Below are 17,080 nucleotides of genomic sequence, written 5' to 3'. Positions count from 1 at the left end.
TGTTTGTGGATGTGGTTTATATGGACTTCCAAAAGGCATTCGATAAGGTTCCACATAAGAGACTGTTTGCTAAAATGAAAGCTCATAGAATTGAAGGCAAATTATTGACCTGGTTAAGAGATTGGTTAGACGGTAGAAGATGGTAAGAATAATAGGTATGCATTCAAATTGGAAGGAAGTGACTAATGGTGTCCCCTGTGCTGGGGCCTCAACTATTTAATATATTTATTAATGACTTAGATAACACAATAGAGAGCCATATATCCAAATTTGCCAATGACACAAAGATTGGTGGCATAGTAAATAGTGTAGACGGGAGTATAACATTTCAAAGAGACATTGATAGATTAAGTCAGTGGACAATACTGTGGCAGATGGATTTCAACACAGGTAAGTGTGAGGTCATCCATTTTGGATCAAAAAAGTATGGATCCAAGTATTTGGTGGAAAGTTAGGAACTGTGGAGGCCCAAAGAGATTTAGGGTTCAGTGTGCACAGATCACTAAAATGCAGTAGTCAGCTACAAAAAATAATCAACAAGGCTAATTGAATGTTAGCCTTTATAATTAAATGGTTAGAATATAAAGGTGAGGAAGTTTTGCTATATCTATACACAGCCTTGATTGGACCACATTTGAAGTACAGTGTACAGCACATTAGACAGGATATATTGGCCTTGGAAGAAGAGCAGCGCAGATTCATAAGAACATAAGAAATAAGAGCAGGATTCGGCCATTCAGCCCTTCAAGCCTACTTTGCCATTCAACAAGATCATGGCTAATCATTTACCTCAACTATAGCTTCTCGCACGATTCCTGTATCCCTTGATTCCCTTAATATCCAAACATCTATTGATCTCTGTCTTCAATATACTCAACAACTGAGCAACCACAGCCCTCTGGGGTAGAGAATTCCAAAGATTCACAGCCCGTTGAGTGAAGAGATTTCTCCTCATCTCACTCCTAAATGGCCAACCCCTTATTCTGAGACTGTGACCCCTGGTTCTCGATTCCACAGCCAGGGAAAACATTTTCCTAGCATGTACCCTGTCAAGCCCCTGCAATATATCTGTTAACATCATCATCATCAAAGGCAGTCCCTCAGAATCGAGGAAGACTTGCTTCCACTCTTAAAATGAGTATTTAGGTGACTGAACAGTCCAATACGAGAGCCTCAGTCCCTGTCACAGATGGGACAGATAGTCGTTGACGGAAAGGGAGGGTGGGACTGGTTTGCCGCACGCTCTTTCCGCTGCCTGCACTTGTTTTCTGCATGCTCTCGGCGATGAGACTCAAGGTGCTCAGCGGTCTTCTGGATGGACTTCCTCCACTTAGGGCGGTCTTTGGCCAGGGACTCCCAGGTGTCGGTGGGCGTTAAGGGGTGATTTGATTGCGGTTTTTAGGATTTTGAAAGGAATCGTTTGGATAGATAAATAGAAACTTTTTTCCACTGGTGGGGGAGTCTAGGACAAGGAGATGTAGCTTAAAATTAATGCCAGGTCATTCAGGAGAGAGGCTAGGAAACACGTCTTCACCAAAGGGTGGTAGATGTCTGGAACACTCTCCCATTCAAAGCAGTAGAGCCTAGCTCAATTAATAATAATAAATCTGAGATCGATAGATTTTTGTTGGGCAAGCATATTAAAGGATTATATATGTTCTAAAGTCCTATGTTCCTATAATGTTTTATCTCAGAGCCTAATAACTTTGGAGCCAATATTTTTCATAAAGGAGTCAGAAATTGAAATTTTACAAGGTTAATTTTGAACAACAACGTGAGATGGAAAAGAAAATCTGGGAACATGTCCAGCTGATACAAACCGTGCAGTATTAAGATGATGGAAGCACAAAGGCACTTTGACATAGTAGGTCACAAATTCATGAGCATGACTGCCATACACCAAGTTCTCGATCTTAGCCAGACAATCAGAGGGAGGACATAATCAGAGGTCAGGCACTTCCTCACAGGGAGGGAGTGAAAAGCCATCGAGCAATTTGCCTCATGGTTCTGGCAAAGCTAATGTCAACCATGGCTCAGTTGGTAGCACTTTCGCTTCTGAGTCTGAAGGTTGAGGGTTCAAGATTGAGGGTGCATAATCCAGGCCGAGGGAGTGCTGCACTGTCGGAGGTGCCGTCTTTCGGAAGAAACATAAACCGAAGCCCCGACTACCCTCTCAGGTGGACGTAAATGATCCCATAGAACTATTCAAAACAGAGCAGGTGAGTTCACTGTGATGTTCTGGCCAGTATTTACCCCTCAATCAACAACACTAAATGAAAACAGATTATCTGGTCATTGTTTCGATTGGATAGGCTGGGTTTGTTCTCATTGGAACAGAGGAGGTTGAGAGAAAACCTCATTGAGGTGTACAAAATACTGAGGGGCCTGGACATTGTGGATAGTAAGGGCCTATTTCCATTGGTGTAGGGGTCTATAACGAGGGGGCATAGTTTTAAGGTGGTTGGTGGAAGGTTTAGAGGGGATTTGAGGGGGGGCTTCTTTACGCAGAGGGTTTTGGGGATCTGGAACTCGTTGCCTGGAAGAGTGGTATTTGCAGAAACCCTCACCACTTTTAAGAGGTGGTTGGATGGACACTTAAATTGCAGTAACCTGCAGGGTTACGGACCTAGAGCTGGTAATTGGGATTAGACTGGATGACCTTTTGTTGGACGGCGCAGATATAATGGTAAGTACTGCAGGGAATAGAATACAGCCAGCGTGATCTCCTGGACTAGTTTCGATCGCCTAGTTGGGTCGGAGAGGAATTTTCCCAGATTTTTTCTCCCTAAATTAGCCTGGGTTTTTATCTGGTTTTTGCCTCTCCAAGGAGATCACATGGCTCCGGTTGTGGTGGAGTGTAGAATGTTTCAGTATAAGAGGTGTCACGGTTGTGTGAGGTGGACTGGTTGGGCTGGGTGCTCTTTGCCTTTCCGTCATTGTTCATAGGTTTATATGTAACCTTTAGGGCTGCTGACCGAGGGCTGTGCGGCTCTTTGTTGGCCAGCGTGGACACGATGGGCCGAAATGGCCTTCTTCTGCGCTATAAATTTCTATGTTTCTTCTATGTTTCTATTGTATCCTTATTATTTGTTGGTCATTGTTCTGCACAAATTGGCTGGTGTGTTTGTCTACATTACAACATTTTAAAAGTACTTAATTGACTGTAAATCATTAAAAAGCATTTGGGATTTCCTGAGGTCGTGAAAGGCGCTATATAAATGCAAGCTCTTTCTTTCTTTGAATGAAGAACACATTGATAGAAGCCCGGGAACATGACTAGCTATTTAGTCCAGAAATAGTGCATGATACTAAGTGAATGTGGGGCAGAGGGGGGCGGGGGAGATGGATGGACACTTTTAAAATGAAAATTGAAGAGATTGTAAAATGAGAGATGTTGAAATAAGTGTATATAAATCCTGACTGAATCCTACTTAGTGCAAAGTGGTACAAAGCAAACAGCTGCATTTTTCAGCATCCCATAAACAACATCATGGTGTTCTAATCTTTTCAAAGGAATAATTTCCTTACTCAACCTTCGACTTTTGGACAATTACCAAGACACATTGAGCAGCAAATGGTCTGACCCAACAATAGATGATTTTTCAGTCACTGTTTCCCCTGGTGACAGGACGCAAACTCTCAGATTACCTTGGAAACCTTAAGGTAGTGTCTCTCCTGCAGTACATTTTATCAAAATATATTTTAGACTGCCTTCAATGGCAGAGTGCTGTCAAATTCCATGGATATTGAGGGATTTCGGTACACTGCAAGGATAGATTTTATGCTTTGATTTTGGAAGTAATTTAAAATAAAATGAAATTGGAGGAAGATTATTTCATGTAGTAAATGTAAGGAAACTTGGCACATACTAAACTAGGTTTCTTTTTAAATGCATCACATGTTTTACAATTCAAAGTTCAGAATGTGGTCAGAATCCTCGAGTATGTAGATCAGATTTTAAAAATTCTTTGGTTTTTATTTCCGTCCAGTAACACAATAGTTAACTTATTTGCTCACTATGTAATACAGTAATCAACCTGTTTACTTTAAATGGGCAAAGTACTGGGTTAAAATACTGTACAAAGGAGTTTAATGCAAACACACTATCCAGTCCAGTCCCTACCACATAAGATGTTCATGTTTAAAAATGGTCACTTATATCAGCCAAAAAGCATGAACCATTATTCATTTGCATTAACGTCAATTTCAAAATTGCTGCTTAGGGCTCAATTTATTTCAGGCAGAAACAGCTATGCTTACTCACGAGTTCGCATCTCGTTAAGGTGCACTGAATGCAAGAGCAAACATAAGTAAGTAAATAAGTAAATAACACCTCATTAATGTTCAATTTTTGAAACATTTTTATGTACTCAAGCCCTTCTAATCCCCTTTAAGTGGTGTGGCGTTACAGTTTATATTAAGCATTGACTGCAGTTTACATAACGTTGCAGGTCAGAACAGAGCTGAAAACAACTGGGCAAAAGGTCACTGCACGAAAGAAACATTGCTATATGGTGGAGTGTCCGCATGCCAGACACGAGACTCCCAAAGTATGCGCTTTACTCGGAACTCCTTCACGGCAACCTGATCCACCCTCCCTTACCCTCAACGACTATCTGTCCCATCTGTGACAGGGACTGTTGTTCTCGTATTGGACTGTTCAGCCACCTAAGGATTCATTCTAACAGTGGAAGCAAGTCTTCCTCGATTCCGAGGGACTGCCTATGATGATGATGATGATGATGTAATTGCATAGGTGGGACAGATAGTCGTTGAGGGTAAGGGTGGGTGGGTCAAGTTTGCCGCACGCTCTTTCCGCTGCCTGCGCTTGATTTCTGCATGCTCTCGGCAGTGAGACTCGAGGTGTTCAGCGCCCTCCCGGATGCACTTCCTCCACTTAGGACCGTCTTTGGCCAGGGCCTCCCAGTTGTTAGTGGTGATGTCGCACTTTACAGGGAAGCTTTGAGGGTGTCCTTTAAGTTTCCTCTGCCTACCTTTGCCTCGTTTGTCGTGAAGGAGTTCCGAGTAAAGCGCATGCTTTGGGAGTCTCGTGTCTGACCATCGCATAAAGTGAGCAAATTGCGTTTGATATAAGTGCTTGGGACGGTACTACAATGAAGATTGAAATGGGGTGGATTGCAACCTCCCCTTTTCTCCTGCAACACTGTTTCTATTCGGAAGTGCTATTGCCATTTGCTGGGCTTCCTAATGTTCTGGGCTTCCTAATGTTCTGGGATGGTCCATCCCAGTTAGTTCCACTTTTTGTGGCCGTTTTTTTTGAGCAAGCGATATTCTAGGCGATGTGTGTGGGAGATGGTGAAATTGACGATGGGCGATCTCCATGGCCACTAGTTTGGGTATGTATCCCCTTTACAACAAAAAACAGTCGCTGGGCGTTATTATTGAATCTTGGCGTTAAGTCCCTGAGGAAAGTAACGCTGTGCGATAATATGGGCGTTGAAATTGCCCATTCTGCTGATACCGCCCAAAAAAAGTGGCGGGCGGTCATATTTTTTCTCGGCATTAAACCCATTGGAAAAATAACTCTTGCCAATAAGTCTCCTAAAAAAGCCCGTCAGTTTCCATTTTGTGCCAAAGCGGGCGATATCTGGGTTTTATATGTCATTTCAGCGGTTAAATGGGTGTTAGGTGGACGTTAAGCATGCAAAAAAAGTGGAGTTTCTAGCCCATTCAAACCAGTACAGGGAGCACTCACTTATCAAAAATCGAACCGAAGTCCCTTTATTTGGAATCATGGTAAATGATTCTGTTAGACAATTATGGTTCTTTCATTCATGCAAGTACCTTTGACACATTGCCAGTATTTACACAGAAGAATAGTTCAATAACATTTTTATGAAGCAGTCCCTAGTTGTCTTTAGTACATTATTGTCTTCTTTGTAAATGTCTGGAGCACATGCCCCTCCGTGTATTTTTTGGAGGGGCATATATATTTGTCCATGCTGGGAATGGAATATTATAAAAAAACGGAACTCTACATTAGGGAATACCATTCTCGTGGTGAGTAAAGCTCCATTTATTGTGCCCCAGTTACGTACATTAGTCCCTAAAACTACCCCTCACTGTTCTATCTGCATTTCCACCTCAACTGCCTCTGAAGGAGAATGCTAACTTGTGCAGAATTAGGGATGGTTTTATGCTGGGGACATGCACCCATTTGAAGCTGGGCTGAGATTGTCCCAGACTCATTGGGGTAAAAATTCATCTTGGGTGATAGTGAACTGGCAGCCTGTTTTACACTCTACCTGATGTTCTTTTCCATTGAAGTCAATGGGCAATAAATGCTGACACCCCGATCCTGAGAATGAATTAAGAAGAGAAGCTCCGATGGTGGAGCAGATCATTGAAGGCCAACAGATGTCTCTGTGACTGCTGTCAGGGTCTCTCCATGATCAACTGGCAAGGGTTATGTTTCTGTGGCATAGGCCCAGTCTTTCTCACACCCACCTACATCGCTGATGCATGGTGCTCCATCTACTGGTGCAAATAATAAAGAAGTAACTTGGTAATGACAGTCAAGTCTGAATGGCAGTTGAAAGCTAGCAATCCCCATCTTTTATAGTTAAGGTTACACTAATTCCCGCCTTTTCTACAATTACACAAATATTTAATAAAAAAACCTCAATAATGGTTCTTACTTTATTAGGCTCTGTGACTAACCCAAAATTCATGTTTATAATATATCCAGGGTATTAGTTGTTGATTTTGTTAGTAACTCCTGCCCCTATATGAACCTGCGGTGCGGAGGTGCCTGAAAGATGAATCAGTCCGAGGTCAGAAGTGATTTTAGACCCTGATTTCACATGGTACCCACACTGCTGTAATCTCATAGGGGCAATGATAGAGCCTTGAAGGACCATTATTTTCATGTTTTTTCTAATTAGATGTGTACTGGTGACCACAGCAAGAATGAAGGTGCTGAATAATGCTGCATATATGCATCCAAATTAAATCCCAAGTTTAATGCCTGAGAGCCCATAACTGAAGTGATGTTAAATCTTATCCAAAATCCCCGCATTACTCACATGATCAATGAGCTCTTTCACCATGCCATTCCACTGCCCTTTGTCATCTGGAGTTCCATATTTTCCATCTTGTGCCAGTTGAATATCATAAACAAATCCCAGGATATTGGACAATTCCTTCAGCAGATCGATGCAGTATCCTTCAAATCGGTCATTACCAGAGAGTGGCTTGTCAGACTTCTTAAACATGACATATGGTTCCTCCTGCGAACAAGTCAAATTAGCACCAGTTAATTGCTAAGGTCACTTTCAACGCTAAAAGCATTTAGTTTGGATACGTGCCCTACCTAGGTGAGTGACAATAATGAATTAGGCTGACTGAGTACTAGAGCTTTATTAAGTTCTAAAATTAGGTTGAAGGCAATTAGATAGTCGTTTTCTCTCTTTTGAGTATCTTCATATACCTTATGTGTGTCGAGCTTCATTTTTTCAGATTTATATACACTGTAGGAGAAGTTCAAGGGTCACTGCCCAATATTACTCTACAAATGGCCTTATTTGCATGCCAGGATAAAATGACTGTATCTTTACAGTTGCTCAATGTCAGGTAGCTGATTGCTTGATTGTGCTTTTGAGGTTTAACCTTGCCTGATGGCGTAACTCACACTGTTATTAAAATATAATTTGCCGAGAAGCAGACGCTTCAGTTATCACTTTTTAACAGATCCATAAAGATAACACTGGTTTTGCCCCAATAGCATTAAAACACATTTGCTCGTACCCCTTTTCTTGATGTTCAAATGATCAGTTCTATACATTTTTTGGTGACTTTGACCAAATTAAATAAGATTGTTAACACAAACTGCCAACTCTCTGGTTTACTCCTAGTATCGTTCAGTAGCTGACTCTGAGAAGACAATTTGTTAAAATGTAAGGTGTGAATTAGGTGGTGATTTTCCAAGATTGCAGGTGTAACAGTAATTAAGAGTAGTTTTAAGGAAACCTGTTGATGAGGAGAAATGAGAGTAACATGGAACGGTTTCAACAAGAACTGTGTTCTGAGGAGGATCAAGAATAAGTAGGATTGATGTAGTATAATCATAATAATGTTAAAACAGACAGATGGTTCGTGGAGAAAGCACAGGAGATCCAGCAACTAGCCAACAACCACAACGTGCATGGATTCTTTACCGCAGTCAAGATCACCTACGGCCCAAGCACCCAAGGTCCTATACCACTGCGGGCCAAGAATGGAGAGGTACTCATCAAGGACAGAGAGGCTGGGAGGAGCACTTCGAAGATCTCCGTAACCGAGATTCTATCTTCGATGTGAATGTCCTCGACTCCATCCCGCAGCATGCTACCCGCCACCACCTCAGCACAAGGTTGAAAAGGCCATCCGACAACTGAAGGACAACAAGGCCTCAGGAGCAAATGGAATCCCCGCCGAGGCACAAAGCATGGTGGAGAAGCACTATTTGGCGCAAATACATGTACTCATTTTTCTTATTTGGAAGGAGGAGAGCATGCCAGGGGATATCAGAGATGTCATAATCGTGACCATCTTCCAGAAAGGTGACAAGACTGCTGGTGGTAATTACAGAGGCGTTACACTGCTATCTGCCACAGAGAAAGTCATCGCAAGAATCCTCCTCAATCGCCTTCTCCTAGTAGCTGAATAGTTCCTCCCAGAGTCGCAATGCGGATTCCGCCCACTAAGGGATACAATGGACATGATCTTCACCACGCGTCAAATACAAGTGAAATGCAGGGAACAGCACCAACCGCTGTACATGGCCTTCTTTGACCTCACAAAGGCCTTCGATACTGTGAGGGATTATGGAGCGAACTCCTCAAATTCGGCTGCCCTCAAAAGTTTGACGACATGCAAGCCGTGATCCTGACCAATGGATCCGCCACAGACAAAATTCACGTATGGACCGAGGTCAAGCAAGGCTGTGTCATCGCGCCAATGCTCTTCTTGATCTTCCTTGCTGCAATACTCCATCTCACCCTCAGTAAGCTCCCTGTTGGAGTGGAGCTAATCTACAGAACAAATGGGAAACTGTTCAATCTCCGTCGCCTCCAGTCCAGATCCAAAGTCGTCCCATGCTCTGTCAGAAAGTACAGTATACAGACGTGCTTGTATCTGCGCACACTCGGAGGGCGAACTCCAAGCCATCGTCAACACCTTCAATAAAGCGTACGAGAGCATGGGCCTTACATTAAACATCCGTAAGACAAAGGTCCTCTACCAACCTGCCCCCGCCACACAGTACTACCCCCCAATCATCAAAATCCATGACAAGGCCTTGGACAATATGGAGCATTGTCCATATCTCGGGAGCCTACTGTCAACAAGGCCAAACGTCGATGACCAACACCACCTTCAGTGTACCAGCGCAGCCTTCGGTCACCTGAGGAAGAGAGTGTTTGAAGACCCAGCACAAGCTCATGGTCTACAGGGCAGTAGTGATACCCACTCTCCTATATGTTTCAGAGACATGGACCATGTACAGCAGGCACCTCAATTCACTGGCGAGGTATCATCAACGCTGCCTCCACAAGATCCTTCAAATCCATTGGCAGGCTAGGTGCACCAACATCAATGTTCTCACTCAGGCCAACATCCCCAGCATCGAAGCATTGACCACGCTCGATCAGCTCCGTTGGACGGGTCACATCGTCCGCATGTCCGATATGAGACTCCCAAAACAAACGCTCTACTCGGAGCTCCGACATGGCAAGAGAGACCCAGGTAGGCAGAGGAAATGCTTCAAGGACACCCTCAAAGCATCCTTGAAATAGTGCAACATCCCCACTGACACCTGGGAATTCCTGGCCAAAGACTGCCCAAAGTGGAGGAGAAACAGCCTGGAAGGCGACGGACACCTCAAGTCTCCTCGCTGAGAGCAAGCGGAAGCCAAGCACAAACAGCGGAAGGAGCGTACGATATCCCAAGCAACCCATCCACCCGCCCCTTCAAACAACATCTACTCCACCTGTGACAGAGACTGTAGGTCCCGCATTGGACTCATCAGTCACCTGAGAATTCAATTTTAGTGTGGAAGCAATCATCCAAGGTTCTGCCTAAGAAGAAGAAAAATAAATTAATGATAAAAGGCCACATAACCCATCAATGTAACAGAACATGTGCACTTTACAGCATTGTGGACTCGATCCACGTTATTTAAACTCCTGTGAGAGATAAATAACGCCATGTAAAAAACTTCCAAGCAGTTAACGCTTCATGGAACTTCTCCGTGAACCCCAAAGTAATTGCGCAAAACTAAAGCATAGGCGTCTAAAGTTACAATCTGCTTGATTCAACACTGACCAGTTGGTACCCATAGCCTACAATCCCATGGTCAGAGCAGTACTGGAACTATCGTACTTCACTGAGTATTTGATCATAAATTTCTGATTTTAAAGTCTTCAGTCTCACTGTTAACTATATATTTATATAGCTCCGTTTGGAGATTCACTGGGCTGCTGCCCGGTGTGAGGAAACACAAACACTTGGGGCTGGATTTTCATTTTGATTGTGCCCTGGAGGGGCGGTAATGGGTCTGGAACTAGTTACCGCCCAAGTGGCCAGCTTCCAGCGCCCCGTCCAGAAATTTGGTGCAGGTTTTGCGGTGGCACTGAGCAGTACCGCCCGGGTCCGTCGCACCGGTGTGCAACGCCCCCGGTTTCGATAGCAACATGATGTTTGGTTGGAGCAGTACCCATCGTGCCCTGTTGTGTCACCGCCAGAGAAAGCTGGCAGTCCGAGCTGTTCCGGCGGCAGTGAGGGACGGATTGACTGCATGAGGTACGTCTGATTGTTTTTGCTTTCTTTTTGCGATTTATCTTTGTTTGATGTCAGTAATATATTGGGAATGTTTTCTATGTTTTGTGTGTCCAGATTTTTTTGTTGCAGGGAGGCCTCTCGTAGGGCACTCCGAAGCCGGCTCTTCAGCAACAGATTTTCAGTTGTTCACCCGGCCTGGAAAAATTGAGTCTTTTTTCATTCGAACAATGTAGTTTGAGGAGCCAACAAGGGCCATAGATACAAAATTTAACATAAGAGATTTACAGCAAAGGGCAGCAGAAATTCCTTTACACAAAGAGTTGTGAGGCTGTGGAATTGACTTCCAGGGTTACCAGTTCAGGCTGAGGCTATGTCATCATTCAAGATTAGATTGGATAGGTAGATAAAAGAAATGGGGTTGATGGATATGGGAACAGGGTGGTTAAATGTGATTAGACTCAGGGGCTTGATACAAATCATTAAGCTGCTTTATTCATGGTAAAGTGAAAACACAGAGCAACAGATTCTGATCAGATTCACTTCATTCAATTGGTGCAACTTATCTTTGTGCAAGGATAAAAAAAATAAAGAATACACCATGGTACCCCACATCGATAAGTTGATTTGACTCAAACAAGAGATCGGCAAACTTTCTCCAACATCTTTAACTTTCTGAGCCCACCCCAGCAAAGGCTCACAAATATTTTTAATGACTGCAAAGGAAATCGGGACTTAGTTCCTGTCCATGCCTCCTGTCTGTGATTGGCTAGAAATGCTGCTGATCAAATCAGCTGCCACACTCCTTTTACTTTGAAACGAGCTCCTGCGATGCTCAGCAGCAACTCCGCTTTAAATGTTTGTTAGGCGCGCCTGGGATGAGATAACAGCTCCCCTACCGTTTCCATTCATCCTAGGTAATAGCATCCACGTCTGGCTTTAATATACATCCTGCAAATGACTGCAGCCTGTGATCTTTCTTTCTGGAGAAATTACTGAGACTAAAAGTTGACAAATCCCCTGTACCTGATGGCCTACATCCTAGAAATATAAAAGAGGTAGCTGCAGAGATAGTGGATGCGTTGATCTTGAACTTCCAGAATCTCCTAGATTCTAAAACAACCTCCGGGGATTCAAAGGTAGCAAATGCAACCCCGCTATTCAAGAAAGGAGGGAGAGAGAAAATGGGGGAACTACATGCCAGTTAGCCTGACATCAGTAGTAGGGAAAATGCTAGAATCTATTATTAAGGACATGATAACAGGGCACTTGGAAAATCACAATATGAGTAGGCAGTGACAACACAGTTTTACAAAAGGGAAATCGTGTTTGATAAATCTATAAGAGTTTTTTGAGGATGTAACTAGCAGGGTAGATAAGGGGAAAATAGTGGATGTAGTATAATTGGATTTTCAGAAGGCATTTAATAAGGTGCCACACAAGAGGTTGTTACACAAGATAATGGCTCATAGGATTGGAGGTAATATATTAGCATGGATTGAAAATTGGTTAACAGGTAGAAAACAGTAGGAATGAACAAGTCATTTTTGGGATGGCAGAGTGTAACTAGTGGAGTGCTGCAAGGAACAGTACTCGGACCTCAGCTATTTACAATCGTTATCAATGATTTGGATGAGGGGACAGATTGTAAGATATGTAAGGGTGCTGACGATACAAAGTTAGGTGAAAAAGTAAGTTATGAGGAGGACGTACAGAGGTTGCTAAGGGATATAGAACGGTTAAGTGATCGGTCAAGAAGGTGGCAGGTGAAGTGTCATGTGGTGAAGAGTGAGATTATCCACTTTGGTAGGAAGAATGGAAAAGCAGAATATTTTTTACAAGATGAGAGACCAGTAAATGTTGGTATTCAGAGGGATTTGGGGTCTTTGTACATGAATCACAGAAAGTTAATGTGCAGGTACAGCATGCAATTAGGAAGACAAGTGGTATGTTAGCATTTATTGCAAAGGGGATGGAGTAGAAAATTGAGGCCAATTCACTAAATATATTCAAAAAGGAGTTAGATGTAGTCCTTACTACTAGGGGGATCAAGGGGTATGATGAGAAAGCAGGAATGGGGTACTGAAGTTGCATGTTCAACCATGAACTCATTGAATGGCGGTGCAGGCTCGAAGGGCCGAATGGCCTACTCCTGCACCTATTTTCTATGTTTCTATGTTTCTAAAAGTAAGGAGGCCTTGCTGGATTAAATAGAGCTTTGGTGAGACCACACCTGGTCTACTGTGTACTGTTTTGGTCTCCTTACCTAAGAAAGAATATACTTGCCTTACAGCAGGTGGAATGAAGGTTCACTATATTGATTCCTGGGGTGGGGGGATTGTCCTATGAGGAGAGATTAAGTAGAATGGGCCTATATTCTCTCGAATTTAATAGCAGAGCAGGCTCAAAGGACCATATGGCCTACTCCTTCTCCTATTTATAAAGTTCTTATTTTCTGATGTAACTAAGCACAGAACCACATTGGCCGGAATCTTCCCAGCCCTGTGAGTGTGGGTTTGGAGGCAGGCCCACTGTCAAAATGGCCCTGATTGACAGCGGGTGGGGATCCCACTTTAAACCCACCTCCATGTGAGTCTACGTTCGGTTCGCAGACCCGACAGCAAGTGGCAGGACAGGTCATGTACATAATTAAAAGGCACTTAAATGATAGTTAAGAGGGTTAAAAGCAGGCACTTACAATTTTACCAACCTTTTGACAGGTTTGCCGTGCCTCAGGTTTCCCACCAGGTAAGTGTGTCGAGTTCTCAATGACTCTCCTTTGCTTTGACGAGTTGACAGCTACAGAAGTGGTATAAAAGCTACCATTTCACAGGTATTCACTTTCCAATGTGCAAAGCTGAAGCCTTCATGGTTTGGAAGAGATTTATGAGCTGTATGCAGTTTGGAAGTGCCTGCGGTGAACTCTCTATCCACTGTCAGGTCCTTGGAGCAACCTCTCTCACCATTAACAGATCGCTTGTGTCATCTCAATCTCACCTGCCATCTATTCCAGCAGCATCAGTGCCCTTGAAAAAAATCTCACTTTGGTCCTCAGAATCCCACCACGATCAGCCTCAACACCAACATCACTAAACACACCAGCATCACAAACAACAGCACCAACCTTCTCCGCAATCTCCTGATGCTGCACAGGACACAGGGCATCAGCACCCAACCACATTGCTGCCCGGGAGGCCAGGGATGGCCTCATCATGGCCACATTTACTTCACTTTACGCTATGCACCCTGACTGCCACATGATGCGCCAGGTTGGCACCACCCCACACCAACACCTTAAAGCACCCCTACAGTGCCGAACCGATTCCTTTCACACTCATCACCATTGTGGAGGGGTTCCCTTATGTCTCATCATTCACTAGAAATTCACCAAACCACTTCCAAAGTTGCCTACAAATCTATCCAAGAATGCAAAGTGCTGAAGATAAAGATTTCAATGTTTGACAACACATCAACATTAACTATACATAAACATTTGCTAAAGGAACCAAGTGCCTATCCTTGCATGTTGTTGGTTGGTATGATTGACAAGGATGAGGATGAGTGTGAGAGGTGGCTAGTGAAATTCGGAAATTATAAGGTGGAGGTGCAAGATATGTTGGTGTGAGAAAGGATGTGCAGCGGTAGGGTATTAAAGGCAGAGTGATGGGGATGTGATGAGTGGCACAGCAGGATGAGGTTGAGTGTGGCCTTGCAGTAACATTTCAGGATCTACTGAGATAATTGAAGGGTTTGCGTCACTGCAGATTGGTTCTCCTGACGACATCCCTGCTCGTGTCCTACTGTGCAATGTGCAACCAGGCTGCATTGGTATCTTGGGGCGGTCGCTTCCGCCCATTGGAAGGGAAGAGGACTTCCCTGCGTGCTGTGACTCCCTCCATAAGTATCTGGAGGGAGTCATGGGAGAGTCTGGGTGCAGCCGTGCACCTCTGTGCAGTGTTTGCAACACCTCAATGCTGCAGGACAGTGACAGAAGAACTGACAAAACCATTGTGGGCATGGTCTCTTTAAGGAAACCGGCTGATAACACGTCACCAATTCACGTCATCAGGCCGGCCTCCTCTTAATTGGCCAGGAAGCCCGCAAGGCGGCTATAACGAGCCTAATCTTTGGAAGATTTGGGACAGAGAGCGGGCTTGAGTCAGGAGCAAACTTTCAACACACCACCAACCCCGGCCGTATCGATTCCGTCACACATGGAGAAATCGCGGCCATTGTTTCTAAAATCCAACACTTAAAAATAACTTTTTTCCAAATCCTTTCTTTGGAAAAATGTTAAGAAAATACCTGAAAGATGAGAACAACAACTTGTATTTATAAGACGTCTTTAATGTATTAAGATATCCCAAGGTGCTTCACAGGAGTGTAATCAAACAGAATTTGATACTGAGCCACTGAACGTGATATTAAGACAGGTGACAAAAAGCTTGGTCAAAGAGGTAGAAGGAGCATCTTAAAGGAGGAGAGAGAAGTAGAGAAGCTGAGAGGTTTAGGGACAAAATTTTAGAGCTAAGGGCCGAGGCAGCTGAAGGTATGGTCACAAATGGTGGAGCGATGAAAATGGGTGATGCGCAAGAGGCCAGACTTGGAGGAGCGCGTAGATCTCGGAGGGTTGTAGGGCTGTAGGAGTTCCAGAGGTAGCGCGAGGCGAGGCCATGGAGGGATGTGAAAACAAGAATTATACTTTTGAAATTGAGGCATTGCCGGACCAGGACAGCAAGCACAGGGGTGATGGGTGAATGGAATTTGGTGCGAGTTAGGGTACGGGCAGCAGTGTTTTGGATGAGCTCCACAGAGGGTACAAGGTGGGAGGATGGCCAAGAGAGCATTGGAATAGTCAAGTCTAGAGGTAACAAAGGCATGGATGAGGGTTTCAGTAGAAGATGAGCTGTTGCAGGGGTGGAGTTGGGAGATATTATGGAGGTGGAAGGAGGTGGTATTAGCAAGAGACAGGATAGGGAGTCAGAGGCTCAACTCAATGTTAAATAGAAAGCCAAGGTTGTGATGGGTCTGGTTCATCCTCAGACAGTGGCAAGGGAGAGGGATGGAGTTGGTGGCTAGGGAATGGAGTTTGTGGTGGGGACCAAAGACAATGGGGGAGACATTTGGCTGCTTAGCACCTCCTGTTAGCGCCTAGGGGGGCACTAATAGGTCACTAAGGGGTTAACTACCGGGCGTAGTGAATTCAGCGACGCCAACGAATATCAGTGCTGGTCTAGCGTGGGCGTTAACTGTTACCACCTGGCCTTCCAGCACGTCAGCATTCTGTTACCACCCCGGATATGAAATTGCCTCACGCCCCCTGCTGTATCACCGGACGTGAACAATGGCAGGAAGAGGAAGCATTGTCAAATCGACCGGTCAATTGGGGAGCGCTAATTAAAGGGAATGGTTTTCAGGTAGGCCAACCTTTATTATTTGCACCAGTCTGCCACCCCCTGAAAGTTTTTGATATTTCATTGTTGCAAGATGCCCAAGCCCTCCACTTAGTGAGAGTGTTTGGGGCTGTAATGGCAATCGCGCAGGTCGCCTTGCAACGCAGACCTGCCAACAAGTAAGTTGTGCACCACCATTGGCCCTTCCCTTTAAGTGAGAGAAGTAGCCTCTGATGCCAGTAGCAATGTGCTGCACATTGTTCAGCGCTCTGCTGCTACCACACCGTTCTCGGACTTTAGCGCCCTAAGAGAAGTGTTCAGCACTTGATTTAGTGCTCCATTTCCTTCTTGGAGCATTAAAGCTGAATTTCCCAGGAGGAGAGAATCATTAGCGCCTGGCACTACTTTTTCTGCTTATCAAAAGTTAGCACTTCTAGCCCAATGGCTTCTGTCTTCCCAATATTTAATTGGAAGAAATTTCTGCTGGATGTTGGACAAACAACTGGACAAATGTTGTACACTGGATATCTGGTCATGTATGTTGCCTACAAACAAAACCTTGTTACTATGATTTGCTCACTGGAAATAACACAAGCCTCCTTATACTCCTTGTATTGACAATGTGACTTAGGCTATAAGCTATGAACCAGGTTTATTAAAAGTAAAAGTTAAAAAATAGTAAAAGATCAACATAGCAGATGATACTAGATTCTAACAATTAATTTACAGCTTCTCGCAAAAAAAAAAATAATGATGCTTCACTAATTCTCTGAACACTGAACTTATCCAGAACCAGGGGTCACAGTCTAAGGATCCAGAACCAGGGGTCACAGTCTAAGGATAAGGGGTAAGCCATTTAGGACCGAGATGAGGAGAGTGGTGAATCTGTGGAATTCTCTACCACAGAAAGT

General features: G+C 44.0%; 1 protein-coding gene across 1 annotated transcript in view; it reads right to left on the bottom strand.

Moving 5' to 3' along the window:
• grik3 (glutamate ionotropic receptor kainate type subunit 3) overlaps window positions 1-17,080 on the bottom strand; it is a 609,594-nt gene that overhangs the window by 286,735 nt on the left and 305,779 nt on the right. Inside the window, exon 10 of the mRNA XM_070899209.1 lies at window positions 7,047-7,250. Within this exon, the coding sequence (XP_070755310.1) occupies window positions 7,047-7,250 (204 nt within the window). The remainder of the gene's footprint in view (window positions 1-7,046; window positions 7,251-17,080) is intronic.

Source organism: Pristiophorus japonicus, chromosome 14 (genome assembly GCF_044704955.1).
Source record: "Pristiophorus japonicus isolate sPriJap1 chromosome 14, sPriJap1.hap1, whole genome shotgun sequence".
In the NCBI taxonomy this organism is placed as follows: domain Eukaryota; kingdom Metazoa; phylum Chordata; class Chondrichthyes; family Pristiophoridae; genus Pristiophorus; species Pristiophorus japonicus.
The sequence above is the reverse complement of the archived record's forward strand: the minus strand, read 5'-3'. Positions and strand labels throughout refer to the sequence as shown.